The 16,575-nt window shown below is 36.0% G+C and overlaps 1 protein-coding gene across 1 annotated transcript; it reads right to left on the bottom strand.

Moving 5' to 3' along the window:
* Positions 1 to 1,880: 1,880 nt before the first annotated feature.
* Positions 1,881 to 10,019, bottom strand: Smp_016640 (prostatic acid phosphatase, putative). The gene is made up of 4 exons (XM_018792523.1): positions 9,114 to 10,019; positions 8,811 to 9,078; positions 6,518 to 6,896; positions 1,881 to 2,614 (listed from the first exon to the last, which is right to left on the bottom strand). Exons 1-4 carry the CDS (start codon positions 9,450 to 9,452, stop codon positions 2,152 to 2,154), a joined length of 1,449 nt encoding a protein of 482 aa, XP_018644137.1. The 5' UTR covers positions 9,453 to 10,019; the 3' UTR covers positions 1,881 to 2,151.
* Positions 10,020 to 16,575: the final 6,556 nt, after the last annotated feature.

The following is a 16,575-nucleotide window of genomic DNA, read 5'->3' as shown; positions in this document are numbered from 1 at the left end:
GCAGATTTGTTTATAGATTTATTTGGGATGCCATTATGTAGGCAGATAGCCGTAATATTTACAATTGTGATGAAGTACTTGATTCAACTTCATCTCAAGAAAATTTTTGAACTACAAATTTACAAGGTACTATTGTGGTGTGGTCTACTTATATCCATATAAGTAGTATATGGTGTTGGTCAGACATAGAATGTATTTTCGCAGAAGACCGATGAGGAAAGAACTGAAACGAAGCGCAATCGGCAGAAAATTGCATGAACAATGAAATTAGAGAAGAAACGGTGAAGATTGAGACAATTGTTTGTTAATTTGCAAATTGACTGTTCATTGTATGGTTTTCAGAATTTACTGACATAGTCTGTAATTTTTGCTTAAATACATTCGATTGTCCCCAGTCGTGTTCTCTTCACTACACTATATTTTGCTAGTATGAACTGAAACATAATGAGAAATAAAGTTATTTGCTTACAGCAAATGCGCTTGCAAGGCACAAAATAATACTGTTTTAGGCACTCAAAGTGTCAGTCAAACGGCAAACAATACAGAAGCGAACTGACACATAAATCCAATGATCCGATTGCTTATCAGGACGTTCCTGTGGAAGAGAGACGGAAATTCTATACAGAAAATGTTGGTTGGTCAGATTAAAAGGGTTGTTATCTTACAGTTCTGCTTATTGTGGTAAGTGAATGATTAGGTAATGTTGATTGTGGTGACCGGAGCAACCAGGTATCTACTGAATTTAATTTTCTAGAGTACTGAAATCATAAGAACATTCAAGAACGATCAAATATGAAATGAATAAACATTTAAAGTTCTTATAATCTCCCTTATGGAGTGGGATATACTTAAGGATGTAAGCACATTTAAGGCATCTTCAGAGGAGAAGTAAGTATTAGTGAAGCGAGCAAAGGATGAAAATGATTTTGTTTCACGAACTGATTGTGGTAAATTATTCCAGGGTCTTGAAAACTTACTGGTAAAATAATTCATATGGAGACTTTGAATGTGATTGTCTCACTAATGATAGGGAGTTATGGATGCTATAACTAGGAGTTTCTGCATACTGAATTGCTTCGTTGGATGCAAAAGATAGTTTATTGAGTATTTTGAAGAAAACTAATAGATTAGGTTAGCGTTCCCTCTTCATAAAGGGTCGAGTCCGAGTTTATTACATCTGGACTTATAATTTAAGGTACAATCAGTCCCAAGAATGAAAAGTGTGAATCGTCTCTGGATGGATTCCAACCTCAATTCATCCCTTATGAGAACAGTACAAAGAATAAACGAGCAGTATTCTACGAGTTGTCAAACACATACTTTGTACATTGAAATACGTGACTCATAGTTATAGGAGTTACGAATTATGCAACCCAGAAGGCGCTGGAACTTGGAGGTCTGTTTCAATATCTGTTCTATGAAAGATAAATTGTAAGAGTACCTAAGCCTTAATTTCAATGATGAATGTAATTTGGATAAAACCTTACCATTTATGGTAAGATCTAAGTTGAGTGAAGTATCATCAAAGTAAATTCATCCATATTTAGCCGAAGTTACCTCCAACATTCGTTTTGAGCATTACTGAGATACCTTGTTAAGCTCCATATCGATTCAAATTTGTATAATGTTCGGCTCATGGGGAGAAAATGAAAACATTATTTTAAGATCATCTGTATACAGAAGAGGCCGACTCATGCTTCCAGGTTTTCCATGGTGGTCTAGCTTCAATTGACTAATGATCTCAACTCCCTTCTGGTAACAAAATAGTTTTTGTTTCTTTGTAAAAACATTTTATTTTGACAAGAGAAAAAATTATTATGACAAATAAGAATATTAATAGAATACAATAAAGAAATCAAGAACCAATAATTGATTGAATGTATACATGGATGCATTTAATATGAACATTATGAAATAAGCATTAAAATGACGATTGTCTCGTTGTATATAAAAATAAAAATGAAAAAAAAACTAATGTACTATCCTTATTTGAATATAGAAAAATAATTTTTCGAAGATTAACTAAAAACTACTTTTTTTAAATAAGTAGTAAGAAGAAGCTGAATATCACATGAATAACTTTAAGTCAACATTCGAATGATCTTTCTGTTTGCATTTACAATGTTGGATGAATAATATTTCATTAGACGTTTATTGTACATGACGTGAATATCTAAAGTTATTTATAAGATAAGCCATTGGAATAGGCAAGAAACGGGCAACCAAATAACATACTATAACTGTTTGAAAGAATATGAATGTTAGTAATTGAGGATGATAACAATAGGATTCAAGAATTTGCATGCCTGATGGTTTCATAAATGTTGTTTTAACATTATTTACTGGATCATGATCATAGCATTCAGCTCCAATGTCTGTTGCATAAGTTCCTTGAAGTGATAATTCAAGTTTTTGGAATGGGCATGAATAATTTAACTGTTTACCATCAACATGATTACGAGTTTCACATTTAGTTGGCCATAGATTAACTATTTTATCAGTTTTTAGAGGTAGTTTTGTTTCATTAAGATAATAAAATCGAAGATAAAAATTATTGGATGACAATGAACGATGAAGTTCTACTATCAAACAACTTGCCAAAGGCGGTTTGATTCTATAAAATAAAAACAGAAAGAAATAACCTCTTTATTTATTGTATGATTAATTAGTGGAAACAAAATGAAACACAAAAATAAATGACACTACCCACATATACGTGTATTATATATGAACTTCAAATGTTTTTACACAAACAGTCAGCAGTTTAATGAATTGATACCAATTATACACTACACCCGAGATGTTACGAATAACATATTATTATCAATTAATTGATTATTATTAATGGCTTTATTCAATATTGTATTTTGGTGCAATATAGATGTCATCCACAGTCTGATCATTTCACAACCACCAAGTCGGTCTCTCACATGGATCTCATTGGTATGATAATTAATGTAGGCATTGAAATTCTATAAAGAACTATCTGCTATATCGAGGCAATACGCACAGTATGCACATATGCCAATTAGAGACTGACCAGTTGCAGTCCTAACACATCGATGGGGAGATTCAAACAAATAATACTAAGTGAATTTAAACTTCACCCCATCGCACAAGCAAGTGGCTATCAGGACTCAGTGGCCGAGTGGATAACGCGATGGCGTTTGAAGCGAGGGCACTGGGTCCGAGTCCCAGAGTGAACATCAACTCTGAGATGCAGGTACATCCAGCTGACGAGTCCCAAATAGGACGAAACGTGAGTCCTGGATTCTACTGCTGGCCACTATCCATATCTGCACTAGTTGTAAAAGTCTGCAAACCACCAACTCTTTAAGAAAGGAGAAGTTTCTTAGAAATATGAGATATTTAAACTTTAGTTCATAAGAAACGTGTCCGGAACAATATTCATGACTTCATTTCAAACGCAAAAAAATTTTAAAAAGGCATTTGACTTTCGTTTACAGAGGTTATACTTTGACGATGTGCTGAGACAACTAACAAGACATAGATTAATTTTAGACATCCAAGTTAAATCAATCAGTCTATTTAGACAAAAAATTACCCGATGGTTCCTATCACCCCAACCAAGTGTTTGATATAGAAAACAGAAACATCATTGTAACAGTATGATGTCATTAAAATATACCATAGGCCTGAAGATCCCAGATACATTTAGTTTGTTGTTTCCTTCTGAATAGATATTCATAACTTACAGTTAATTCAAGTTAAGAGTTACTAAATTAGCAAAGGGAGATTCGACAGGTTTTGTTTTTCCTAGCCAAGATGACAACGGATGATTATTTTACAAAGACCAAACAATCCTATTGAACGTCCAAACTGGCCAGATTTAAGTACATTCTAAAAGTTCTTTCTATTTTGTTCACCATTAAATAAGATATAAAAATCCTAACCAAAAAATTCACTGATGTATAATAAACAGTTAGTTGCCAGAGATATTTAGAGGATATTTCCCTTCCTAATAATCCTTTATAAAACAAGACCAGTGGTAGTTCAGATACTCTTCAAAATGTTGAACTTGGTCTCAGTTTTATTATATTACTCACGATTAATGAATACTGATAAGTAAATCTTCCACATTTCAGTTTAATTTTAGTTATACTTTGAGTTCCGATTAATTTAAACACGTAATTTCGATTGCTTTACTCATATTGGAATCATCGAGTAATCAATCCTCAAACTAAACGCAAGGTAAGAATGCCGAATCGGTTGATGAGGTAGTGAATCTTCAACGACTAAGGTGATTGGGACGTGTCCAATCACCGCCTACCTAGACCCTCGATGTTGTCTGGTGTGGAAATAGCTTGGAAGCTAGGAGGGCAGATCAGGATGTGGTAAAAATCCATAAAGTTAGGGACAGTTGGATTGAGTCATCCTGACAGGTAAAGACTACCTACTGGTGGTTGGCGTGATTATCATAACTAATGGTTACAAATGAGTTTGTAGGTATCAATGGAAAGGTTGGACTTAATGGTTTAAAATATATTGAGCATTGTGTAGAAATTTAATAAATATATTTTTCGTCATATCCAAGTGTGTGAAAAAACTGTATTTCAGACGTTCCGTGACTTTATGAAAGACCCCAAATGCCTTGGTACGGACGAGAGTGGGAAAAGTCAGCTCTCCCTCTCGAAATGCTCTCACATGGCCACGCCTAAACAGCATCTGCCAGGGAAGTCCTACTCACTGCCTTCTCGTGACATTACTGTTGTTTACGAAATTGAGAGGACGAAAAGCGAATGTCCGGAGCTTTAACCGGGTTGGTGGACACCGAGAGTTCACCTAGAGGAGTTGGAAAACCTTGATTCCAAACCAATGGTGCACATGGGCTCTAGTATCCTGAGGGAACAAATGGCGTATGGATCAATCGTTGGTCACCGGCTACCATGGGACTGTATCTCCTCACGATGCTCCACTGCCTTGTGGATCAGACCTTTAGGTCAAAGGCTCCGGGTGTGGCCCTCTAAGAAAACCACCTGCTTCAGTTTGGGCACCCGGGCAGTATCACAGCCCTCACACAAATCAAATGAGATTTGTGTGGCGCATATGTATTTGGTACCCCTTTGTACCAATATTTATGTGTTCAAATAAATAAATAAATAAAATTATGAAAGACACTTCTTCCACTTCTACTAATTGGAACATAACAAAAAATATATTTATTGGAATTGGTTAGAAACTTTGGGTTGCATAGCTCAGGTGCATTCACTTTTTTTCCTCTTATAACTTCAGTCTTTCCATGCCTAATCATTTCTGCTACCACTGATAATGTTACTAATCTTACTATTATGGGATCCATCTTGATTTACTATTGTGGTATAGCGACTTACGCCGCTGCAGATACTTGTCAGGTTCTGCGTTGTGTATGACTAAGTGACTTACTGAATTTCAAAAAGAAACTACTAATTTGATATAGACTAAATAGAATGTGGCTAGCAGTGAAAGCAAGGAAGCGAGTTTCGTTCTATCTAATCTATATAAACTTATGTCATATTTGATATATCAAGGCAATCCTCACAGGATGTACATATACCAATCAAGAGTGATTAAATTTCAGTCAAAAATACCAACAACGGGATAATCCCAGCCATTTCATATTGAATGAAACTACTAATTTCTTAGGCTTTTTTCTACAATCATATGCCACAAAAATGTCAATAAAAAAGCATTAAATCACTAGTCGATCACGTCGATGGCTAAAAATAAATGACAAAACTTTGACAGAATATACAAGTCAAGATAAATTGGTTTGGAAGTGAATCATACCTGTGTATCAGTTTTTTATGTGTTTAATTGATTTGGATATGAAATCACAAATTTTTTAAACAGGTTTATCCGTAATTGATGTAATTTTATGCCAAGCTTTACTTTGTGTCTCTTGACTGTTTAATTTTCCATATGGAACATGCATTAACTACCTGGTTTAATACAGGAAGTCAATATTCTATAATGACTTTCCACTAGACACCATACAGATATGCAATGATATTACTACAGTACAATCAACCCTACGAAATTTTTTCAACGGAATGAAATAATCGTCCACATATACGCGATTTGTTTATAGTGGAATGAAAACATAAGATATATATTAGCCCTCAACCAAACGATATTTTTTTTACTTCATGGTAGAACGAAACAACCATTTGTTAGTGCAGATATCTGTTGTAGACATACAATCGCAAGAAAAATGATCGTTAATTTGTACCTAGTGGAACACTATAATCTTTTCGATCCATGCAAGGAAAACTAACCGAGTAATCAAAGGGAAGAAACAGTTCTCAGCAATGTCTTATTTAAGAACACTGAGGTTAGCCACGAAACTATGAAACAGAACAAACTTTTACCTACTGTTAACGAGACTACACTACATAACCATATGTGAATATTAACGAATACAATGAATTTATTGAAAATACATCTTTTCGAATATAATCTCATGAATTATAGTTCTTAATAATCCTTAAGTTAATTCAATAAAGTAAAAATAACTAACCCATTATATACACCCAAATGGCTCATTAGAGCTGCCAGTGTAGAATCATGCGCAAAATAAGCAACAAAACGCCGATGTAGTTGTTCTAATGAGTCCTTGTCACGATCACTTTTCTTTAGCTCTTGGTTAATACGCTCACGAAATAAATCCATCATATGACCAGCCAGTGGACCACCTCGTAATCTTGTCAACTGTGGTTTGGAAAATCGGATGAACTGTTTATAGTCCAATAAGTTAGAGCATTGTTTATAAACATCACTAGTGACCCAACGAGGAAGTGAAGGCAATGAATGATCCACCCATATGGTAACAGGATCACATATACGCCAAGCTGTGTAAAAATTATCTGAAGAACTTCTGTCAATGGGGAAAGTGTACCCTGAGTTAGTTTAATTGAGAGAGTTAAATGAAAGTAATAGCGCAACAACCGTTAAACAATATGAAAAAGAAAAACACTTTTATTCGGCCTATCTTAGTTTTGTATAAGAAAATTATTTGAATGTATAATCTGGGTACTTGCTTAACCGACAAGTCGATTGATAAAGCTTACTTTATTTGACATGCTACAGGAGTCTTTGATGTAGGATAGGAAGACTGTGGCCTATATTCCAGTACATAAGCCTTCGAAGATGATTAATGAGTTGCACATAAGTTACTATGTTATTTCAGTTCAAAGCAAACTTTGGAAAACTTGTAATGTACTTTCAGTAGTACACCACTGTTTACCTTCCAGTAAAAATTCGTGTAAGTGGTTTCACAGAGTGACATAAGCTGGAAATCCAAAGAAAACCAAAGCGCATTACGAAGCTATTTAGTGTTGGTTTAAAATTCCTCAGTAGTGCACACCATAGGATCTACACATGAACCGAACCCGGAACCTTCATATCCCACAACAGGTCACTGAGTCACTTACTACGGCACTTTCCAACTTAACTATTTTGTGATCCAGGTGCTCGTCACTCAATCTCATCGGGGAGAATCTATTGCAACTTAGTTGACTTTACTGAAGGTAGCTGCTCATTACAGATTTAGAACTTTCATTTAGAAGCAAATCATTAGTGTATTTTGAGTTATTATTTGATCAAAAGAAATGTGGTGTAAAAAATATTTAGACTATATTTTCACTTCATCAGATATCCGTGAATATTTCTTGCTTTATACATTCAACTGTTATGTGCCATTCAGAACTGCTAAGAATCCTAGCCATTCACGGGAAATACTTCACTTCTGTTACATCCCAGTATGGTCAGTATTATGGATTCATCGTCGGATCTTACATTTATTACTTATGATTTTACACCTTTCAAACAACCTGACTGACATCGTAAGACATCAGTATACACAGTTCCCCTTGGAGCATCACAAAAGAACATCGGCAAGTCAAGTTGGCAGCTATGGTCAAAATGCTAATGGGTCAATGGACACTGACTTTAGATGAATGAATAGAAAAACTTATGCAAAGCCAAGAAAGGACAGAAATTATATTACCTTCGAATCGGACGCACGTAAAAAAACCAACTAAATAAGATTGTATTTTACAAGAGGTGAATCAAAAATAATGGGACTACGAGATACTCCATAAGAAAAAAACATTTGGTCAGAAGTGAAAATTGGCGATATAGAAAGACAAACATGATTGAACTACTGACCCTTGTGTTGAGGTCATTAACCTCGCTTAACTCAAGTCGCTATGGCACATGTTATGAATTAGGAACCACCAGCTAAAATAAGGGATTTTAATTGATTCCAGAAGTTGGGAACAGTTAGAAAAAAATCAGACAATGGTGTGTACACTACTATGTCAATAAGTTTGTTTGGTTTGTCTCGGGAAGTAGAAATATTACTTACGTACTTAAGTAATGATATGCTGAGATTTATCAATTTTGTAAGCTGTCGGCAAGAAAACTCTTCGGAAGTCGAAAATCGACAGCAATTGCACAGATCTACTTTGTTAGTTTTTCCGAACCTCTACAAAAATGTTCAAGTTTATTTATTTCCTAGCTGACCAAGTCTCTACACTGGGATTCTCCTAGCTTCAATGAATTTGTTTTGTGCCAGGCTCAATCAATGAATATTTCATATTACAGGTGATCCATCTACATAACAGCACACGACTTATGAAGACGGATATAGGTGGTCGAATAGTGCAAGAATAAAATGAATTGCTTCTTTGACAGATTTAAATGTTATGGAGTTTACATTTACCTATAGGCTTGGAAGCACAGAATAAGTTGGATCAGTTTAACAAGTAAAGACTGTAAGGAATCATAGCTTTGACTTTTAATTAACTTACCAGTCGTATGCTCCAGGAGGTCGAAGAAGTTTCTCAATATATTTGCTTTCTGAGATACCACTGATGAGTTCATCAGTTGGTGAAAAAGCCTTTCAAATTTAGGGCATTTGCTAGACATTTTTAACAGGTGATCTTCTTGTGCTAGTCTAGAAAACACAGGAGGGACGTTATTTGTACTCTTCTTTTCCAAGTGGTAAAATCCTCGGATAAAGTTGTTTGCAGACATGAGTGTCCTTTCAGTACCAGAACTACGAAATAATGTTTCATCCTACTACTTAAGAGTTAACTGAAACACGATATTACCTTGTGATAAACTTCAGGAACGAAACCAGAATACATTTTGCGGATGACCCGACCTAGTTCATGATGTTGTTCTGCACCATAAGCTGTTAGCTGACCATATCCCATTTTCCATAGCCTTCGATATGGATCGGTTGGGAAAGTGTGAACAGGAGACCTATCACCATGTCGACATAGGATAAAAACCATCAATAAATCATTTGTTGAAGGTATATTTTTACGCACATCCGCTACCGAACAAGGATTTATCAATGCAGTGAGTATGGCTAAAGACACCAATGCGGAGTTTACATTTACAGCGTTCAGTATGTGCGAACCAACAGAAGAGAAAACCAAACTCATGATATCTTGTAGTCCAGTGAACAGCTATAAAAGCGTTTAAGTAAAAAGATTATTAAAGAAAGGTGAAGTCGCACTAACCACTACTGTTTTGGTTGAAGGAATTTATAAAGCATTTAATTACCTAAAAGTCAATGTCTAAATGTTGTAAACTTACTGGGCGTCTAATGAAAGCAATTAATGACCTCATCTGAAAGCCCATTTTTATTTTGAAGCACTGTTTCCAGAGCTTAGTATTCAATGTAAAGAAAGCTAGGATCCTAAGAGGTATCGTTAGAAATTTGCATTTTGCCAGTGAGCAGTTGAGCAGTCTTAAGAAAACAAACAAACCATTATCATGCAGATACCAGTTAAATAAGTCCGGTCAATAAATAATAATCCAAGTTGATAAATAAGCAAAACTGGTCACTAGATTTAGAGTGTCATTTTCAATTACATGAAACAGATCGATCAACAAAGTAGAAACAAACACAAGTTGAACTAGATATAAATAAATCTGTTTTAGGAGCGTAGTAACAAAGACATAAACAATGAGTTATGACTACAGTACCGCCCATGCGACCTTGAAAAACAAAGGGACTTACAAATTCCGCTAGGATATTTGTCCGACACTGAAACTATTTGAATCAGATAAAGTAGTAAAATATTTTCATATTTATTACCGCTTTACATGCTGATAAACTCAAAACTACAATATTTAGCCAAAGCGATCTAGATAAAAGAAGTACAACCGTGTCGGAAAATATTAGTCTCAGTTTCAGTTTGGAAAAGAAAAAAGGCCAGGCGACCTTTGTTAATCCTGACACTGGTAGACTTTTAGCTGATAAAACCGTATTTTGAAAGAGTCAACAGATGTAGCTTCAATAATTTGTCGAGATAATGAATCCCATACGTTGATTATTAGATGGGAAAATCGATAGTCAGCTGACAAGTAATTTGTTCTGACCTCGTGAACTCTTTAAGAGCTTCCTCGTAAATTCACTGTTTTGCAAAACAAGAAAAATGAGGACATGTCAGATGCAAATTTATCACTAAGTTATTCGGAGACTGTGATCGAGTCCCCTCTGGTTCTTCTATATGACAGTGGAAATAAGTTTAGTTTAGCCAGTCGAGCATCTTACAAGATCATTGGTATTCCGGAGATTAGTTTAGTTGAGGTTCTTTGAACCCTTTTCTAACAGTTCACTGTAACTTTATACGCAGAGGCTAGCCAGCTGTATGCAGTACTTGAGTTTAGGACGAACTAATTCTGTATAGAAAGTCAAAAAGGTTTTAGCATCTACATGGCTAATGGCTCTACATTCTGACCATAGGGTTCTGAAACCTTTTATGGTCATCATACTGCAGAAAGCAATAAGTTCTAAGTTTAAGCTAAAGATGACTCCTAAGTTGCGTCCGGACAACAGGTAGCTCAACGTTGTTCACTGAGTATGCATCTGTGTCTTGGTGGCTAATATTCATCATAATGCACTTGTAAACATCTATCGACAACCGCCAAATTCTAGACCGTTCAGATTATTGTTCCAGGTCATTTTGAAACTTCAAACTGTCATCTTCACTTTTGGTCGCTCTCCATATCTTGATACCGTCAGCATATGACAAAACTGACGGTGATAAGAGACTCAGAAGGTCATTTACATACAAGAGGAACAATACTGGCCTCAAAACTGTATCCTGAGGCACTCCGCTAAGCACAGTTTCCCAAATGGATAGCTTTGCGTTCACCTGTACTTGTCTTTAATACAGGACTTATTATGGCGTTCTTCCTGTGTTTTGGTAATTTACCTTGGGTTATATATAGACTAAAACATATGTTTAGGGAATACATTTCATCTGTCCCCATGAGTTTTCCCATTTATCAAATCAATGACATCGAGTTTTCTAATAGTCAAGGTGTCTAGTGTATGAATGAGGAATTCTATAAAAATAAAGAGAGGACATGTATACTATATATACAATGCCATGGTAATTTAAGAATACTTGAGCTTTACTACAATCATCCTCCACTAATGATGCAATGCTACCGTCTTCCCATAACTTTGGACTACTTCCTCTTCTCTCAGTCTTTTTGGTTTATGTACGAGTGGAAGCGTTTAAGCAATTCCATAGATTCCTTAACAAGATTTTCTTCGTACAGTCCTTTAGACTTGAGGAGGGTCGGGGCGAAAATTTTTCGAACTTACTGGTATTGAGAATTTTGTCTCGTCAGCACCCACTAACCCAAATATCCCTCCACATTCCCCTCCTCTTGCAGAGAGGGATGCGAACCTCTTCACTGCACCACTATGGGAAGCTTCCTGGACCCCTTCCTGTAGTTCAACGTGTGTGCGGGTCAGCGGCTTTTTGTACACATTTCTGGTGCATCACAAGCCGTTTCAACGGGGAACTCTAATTCTAATGACTAATCTTCTGAGAATACTGAATGTATAATACCTTGCATATTTGCTTTCTAGACGTTAGGTCTGGGTCGGGTTGACAGTCCCTCGTTACTGAAAACTATATGTGAAACATAGTTTGGAACTGCACCGTCACTTTTACTTAGGGGTGACATCTAATATAGGTTTGTGACATCGTCCTCATGATGGGTCAATATGAGAGCTGGTAAAGATAATTCGGAGTCCAGCCCGTATCCAATTGCTGATTTCACATGTAGCACTAGGGCATATATGATAACCACGTCGATTAGTTTGAAATATTTTTCTGGCAATCCAGGCTTCAGATTTTTACAGTCTACCGTAAGTGCACTAAAATCTATTAAAATTAAACATCAAGCACTTGAAGGTCAAGCATTGAAATAGTTAAGCAACACCTCATTCACTTGAGAGTTTTGGCTGCAGTAGATTGAATTGATCAGCAGCTATTGTTCGTTGCATTTCAAGTGACAACCAACCAATTTGTATATTCCACTTTCATGGGATATATTATCGATTTCGGTAAACGGGACAGTATTCCTAATAAACAAAGTTATTCCTGTCTTATACTTCCGGATTATTTTGGCTCTTACTAATGTGAAGTTTTTAAAATCAAGCTCTATACTACCAACAGACTGCGTCAGTCAAGTTTTTGTGACTGCTATCGGATCAAACTTGGTGGATTCCACCTGTATAAATTCCTCCGAACATTTGTTGAGCAAGCTCCGACCATTTGTGTAACAGATCTGGAAACCATCCAAATGTCCTCTTGCAGTACCCAAAGTTACCTGGAGACCATTCACTATCAAAGCTTCATCACCCAAAAATTTACAATTTTAAGGTCCACCTTGCCAGCATCTAACATTAGCTTTAGTTCTTTTTCAGCTTTTTGTCTTATGCGGTTCGCGAGCGGCAATTCTTTAAAGACAAAACTTCTAATCTCTTTTATTTATGCCATTCTTGAGTAGTCCATCCCTTTGATTGGGAGATTAAAATGCCATCTTAAGTCCATTTAGTTACCAAGTCTATAAACCTTTAGCAAGGCGATTCCAGAGATATCAAAAGGCATTAGCTGGTTTGATAGCTCTTTCATTAACTTCATCTCATGCTTAAAATGAGTTTTAGGTTCTCAGCTTTCACTCTCTGTTATATCGAATATATGTGCTTGCGTGCCCTGTTTAATATATGAAGTGATGATCCCCACCAATCACAGTGGAATGAATTATCGATCAGAGCAATGATACACAAAAGCCCTATGAGCAGTCTTGAGTACTTGTCATTCCTGCTATCTGACTAGCCCAGCCAGTTAAGTCCAGAACACCAATAACAGCTTCTGCAATATGAATCATTATTCTCAAACATAGTGGGTTTATAAACCAAGCAAACTGACCACATCGTGCCATAAAATAGGGAGTAACATTTGTACAATATTTAGCCAAATGTGGTTGTGAATAGGGGGAACAGTAATCAATGGACTGAGGATAACTCAAGAATGGTAAATCGTGTAATAATAGTCTATAGGTCAAAATAAGGCTTATAAAAAGAGGGACACGAATATGAGTAGTTAGGTTACTTAACAATTATACAATAAGAAATATACATATCATATTGGTCCATATATAGTTCTCAAAGTTACTATTCATAAATCTCCACGGGATATAATACTCTCCTTGACCGTATGATAAACAACTGACCAATCATTAAGATCAGCCTTCAGCTTCCCGGTTACTGTTTCAGAAACTAGCTATCCCTTAGCAACAGTAGGTCGTTTCTTATTCTTGATCTGTTGTGATGATTTGAAGTATTTGAATTATAGTATGAACGAGTAATCCCAGCAATAGCGCAGTTTAATCAAAAAGTATTAGATGAGCACGAACGAATATACTGTATTTGGAATTTAAAATCACAACAGTCATCAATACAAAGAAGTCATTGGTTCATTCAAACATCACATCCTCCACAGCCCAAATTGTAGTGTAAGTGTCTGTAATCGATTTTACGTCTTTTTCTTAAGTTCATTTTACGTCTGTCCGACAGTGTATTGAATGTAGACTCTGTGTTATTTAGAATGCACTCGTTAGTATTAGAATTAACAACCGAAATCGGAACAGACTCACTTAGGTCCTGGAATAGTATACAACCATCACGTCCGTTGTGTAGTGAAACCACTGATATTTGGGATTTGCATCATGGACTTTCCAACACTATCCTCCTCTAAGGAATAACGTTGGGTCCTTACGTCACAACGTTATAACCAATATGACGTTCCCAATATGCATTATCTTCTCAAATCTCACGCTTCGATTGCTGTGTGTGAGTATTTGGGGATACACACCGATACATAACTTGAGGTATTCCATCATGTGAATTTGACTTGAATAAAAATTACGATACATATTCTTTTTGATATTCATATTAGAATACACAGATAGATATGCATTAATATATGTAATTAACACATGTGATTCATTTGGGCTTGACTCAGCTACGAAACAATAGAATGGAAAACATTCATCTTCCCCATACTCATTAGGATAATTTTGGACTTGATTTGGATTTTCTACTTGTGCAAACTTCATATCTGGGCTAACTGGCTCTCTGGTTGCTTCAGAAAAACTTGCTATTCCCTTTGATTCATCATACCACTGACTAGGGATTTTACTCAACAAACATTGTTCGTGAGAATATCCGACATTTGATACAATATCATCACAAATGTGACTATAACTCGACTCATGCGAAACATATTTGTTACATTCATTAGGAATATCATTAGAGATAAATTCATTGTGAGGACCACTGACACTTGATATGATATCAGAATTTGATTTTTCTGAAATATTTTCCTCAAATTTATTAAGAGTTTCATTAGAGAATAATGGATCATTAGGAAAATCAGCACCTACCAAAACTGAATCTGGCTTTTGATCATGATTTGACTCATTCAATATATTATTCTCAGGGTTGTAAGAAATTTCATCAGAAATATGTGAATTATTACGACAAACCATATCTAGTACAATAATATGAGAAATCTGATAAGAAGTTGATTGATTAGAAATTTTTGTCTGACAATGATTCTGAATCTCTTTCAACTCTGGACTGTTATGTGACGTTATATCGCTTCTAGAAGTCTTGGATAAAGATAAGTGATCATTAGAAATATCCACCTCAGCATTAGTTTCAGCGAAATGAAACATGGTGTTACAAAGTGACTGAATGTATCCAGGTTTACCACATTTAAAGCATTTAGAATTACGAAGTATACATGAATTACATGGTTGAAACTTGCCACAGAACAAGCATTTACCAAACTTCTGCTCATCTTCGTGAACTGTTACACAATTTAATGAGTTTTTATCTGAATAACCTTCATTACGTATTGGACTGGGACGACGTAGCAAAGTGGTGGAATTCCTGACGTTCTGACGAGTCATCTCATCGAATTTTTCTCCTTTACCGCGTTCAAAATTTGTATACTTTACATGGTCCAGCAGTAGTTGTTTGAGAGTTGCATAAGGGAGTGAAATCGGCTTGTCTGGAAATGTCAAAGTCTTTATTAAACTGTATGCTTCTCCGATGAAATGAGCCACAATCTTAAAATCCTCAATATGTTCCTTGGTCATAGCCCAGATTTCGAACCTCTCCAAGTAATCCTCAAAAGTATTAAAATCTGAATGTATATCCAATCGTTCCATCACAGGCTCTATCGCGACGCCAATGTGATAATTCGAAGTATTTGAACTATAGTATGAACGAGTAATCCCAGCAATAGCGCAGTTTAATCAAAAAGTATTAGATGAGCACGAACGAATATACTGTATTTGGAATTTAAAATCACAACAGTCATCAATACAAGGGAATCATTGATTCATTGAAACACTACATCTGTACCTATCCATCAACGTTCATTGGAGTAGCGATCACAGTTGCGTTACAAACACTGTGAAATCCTTGATGGTCGTCAATGACTTCGGTGGTCAAGTTATTCCGATAGAAACAGATCTAACCTTGCAACTGGTTTTTCTAAGCATTTCCTACTCGCTGCCATTTAGGAAACAGAAGACAGATGAAAATTCCTTTCTGGAGCTTTTATTTCTAACAGACCCCTTCATCGGCCGTCCTCCCTCCGTTAGCCCACGTAAGTCATTTGACTCTGGGCTTGTTTTAGGTAACTCCTCTCCTACCGAACGACCTAAATTTCACACATGTCCTTTCTAACAAAGCCTCTGTACTTTTGTGTGTAACCGTGCTTAGGACGTATTTGCTTAGTAAGACTCGTTTTGCAGGTAGTAACTGAAGGGTTATTTGACTGTTTATATCTCAACTCTCATGATTGGAATATTTGTTAAAGAGTGTATATGGGTGTCGAGTAGCGATTGACTATGAGCACCACTACAGGAAGATTACGTGTCATGTAGCTAATTGGATCCCTTGGTAGGCCAAAAACCAGAAGGCTGTTAATGGTTGCAATAAGATATATTTTTTGGCGATCTCGTGGTATCGAAAGAATACCGGGACGTGCTAAAGTTTACGGGCGGAACTGCCAAGCGTAAGCGAGTTCGTGCAAGGTCACAGGCAACAGGAAGAAAAGTGTTTTGATACAGTTAAACAAACAAGTACAATAAAACAATCACTGATACAATTGGTTATAATAATAAATGTTTCCATTATACAAACCGCGTTCTCGTCAGAAAAGTAGGTCACTACAAGCG

The sequence above is a fragment of the Schistosoma mansoni genome (assembly GCF_000237925.1).
Source record: "Schistosoma mansoni, WGS project CABG00000000 data, supercontig 0255, strain Puerto Rico, whole genome shotgun sequence".
Lineage (NCBI taxonomy): Eukaryota > Metazoa > Platyhelminthes > Trematoda > Strigeidida > Schistosomatidae > Schistosoma > Schistosoma mansoni.
The sequence above is the reverse complement of the archived record's forward strand: the minus strand, read 5'-3'. Positions and strand labels throughout refer to the sequence as shown.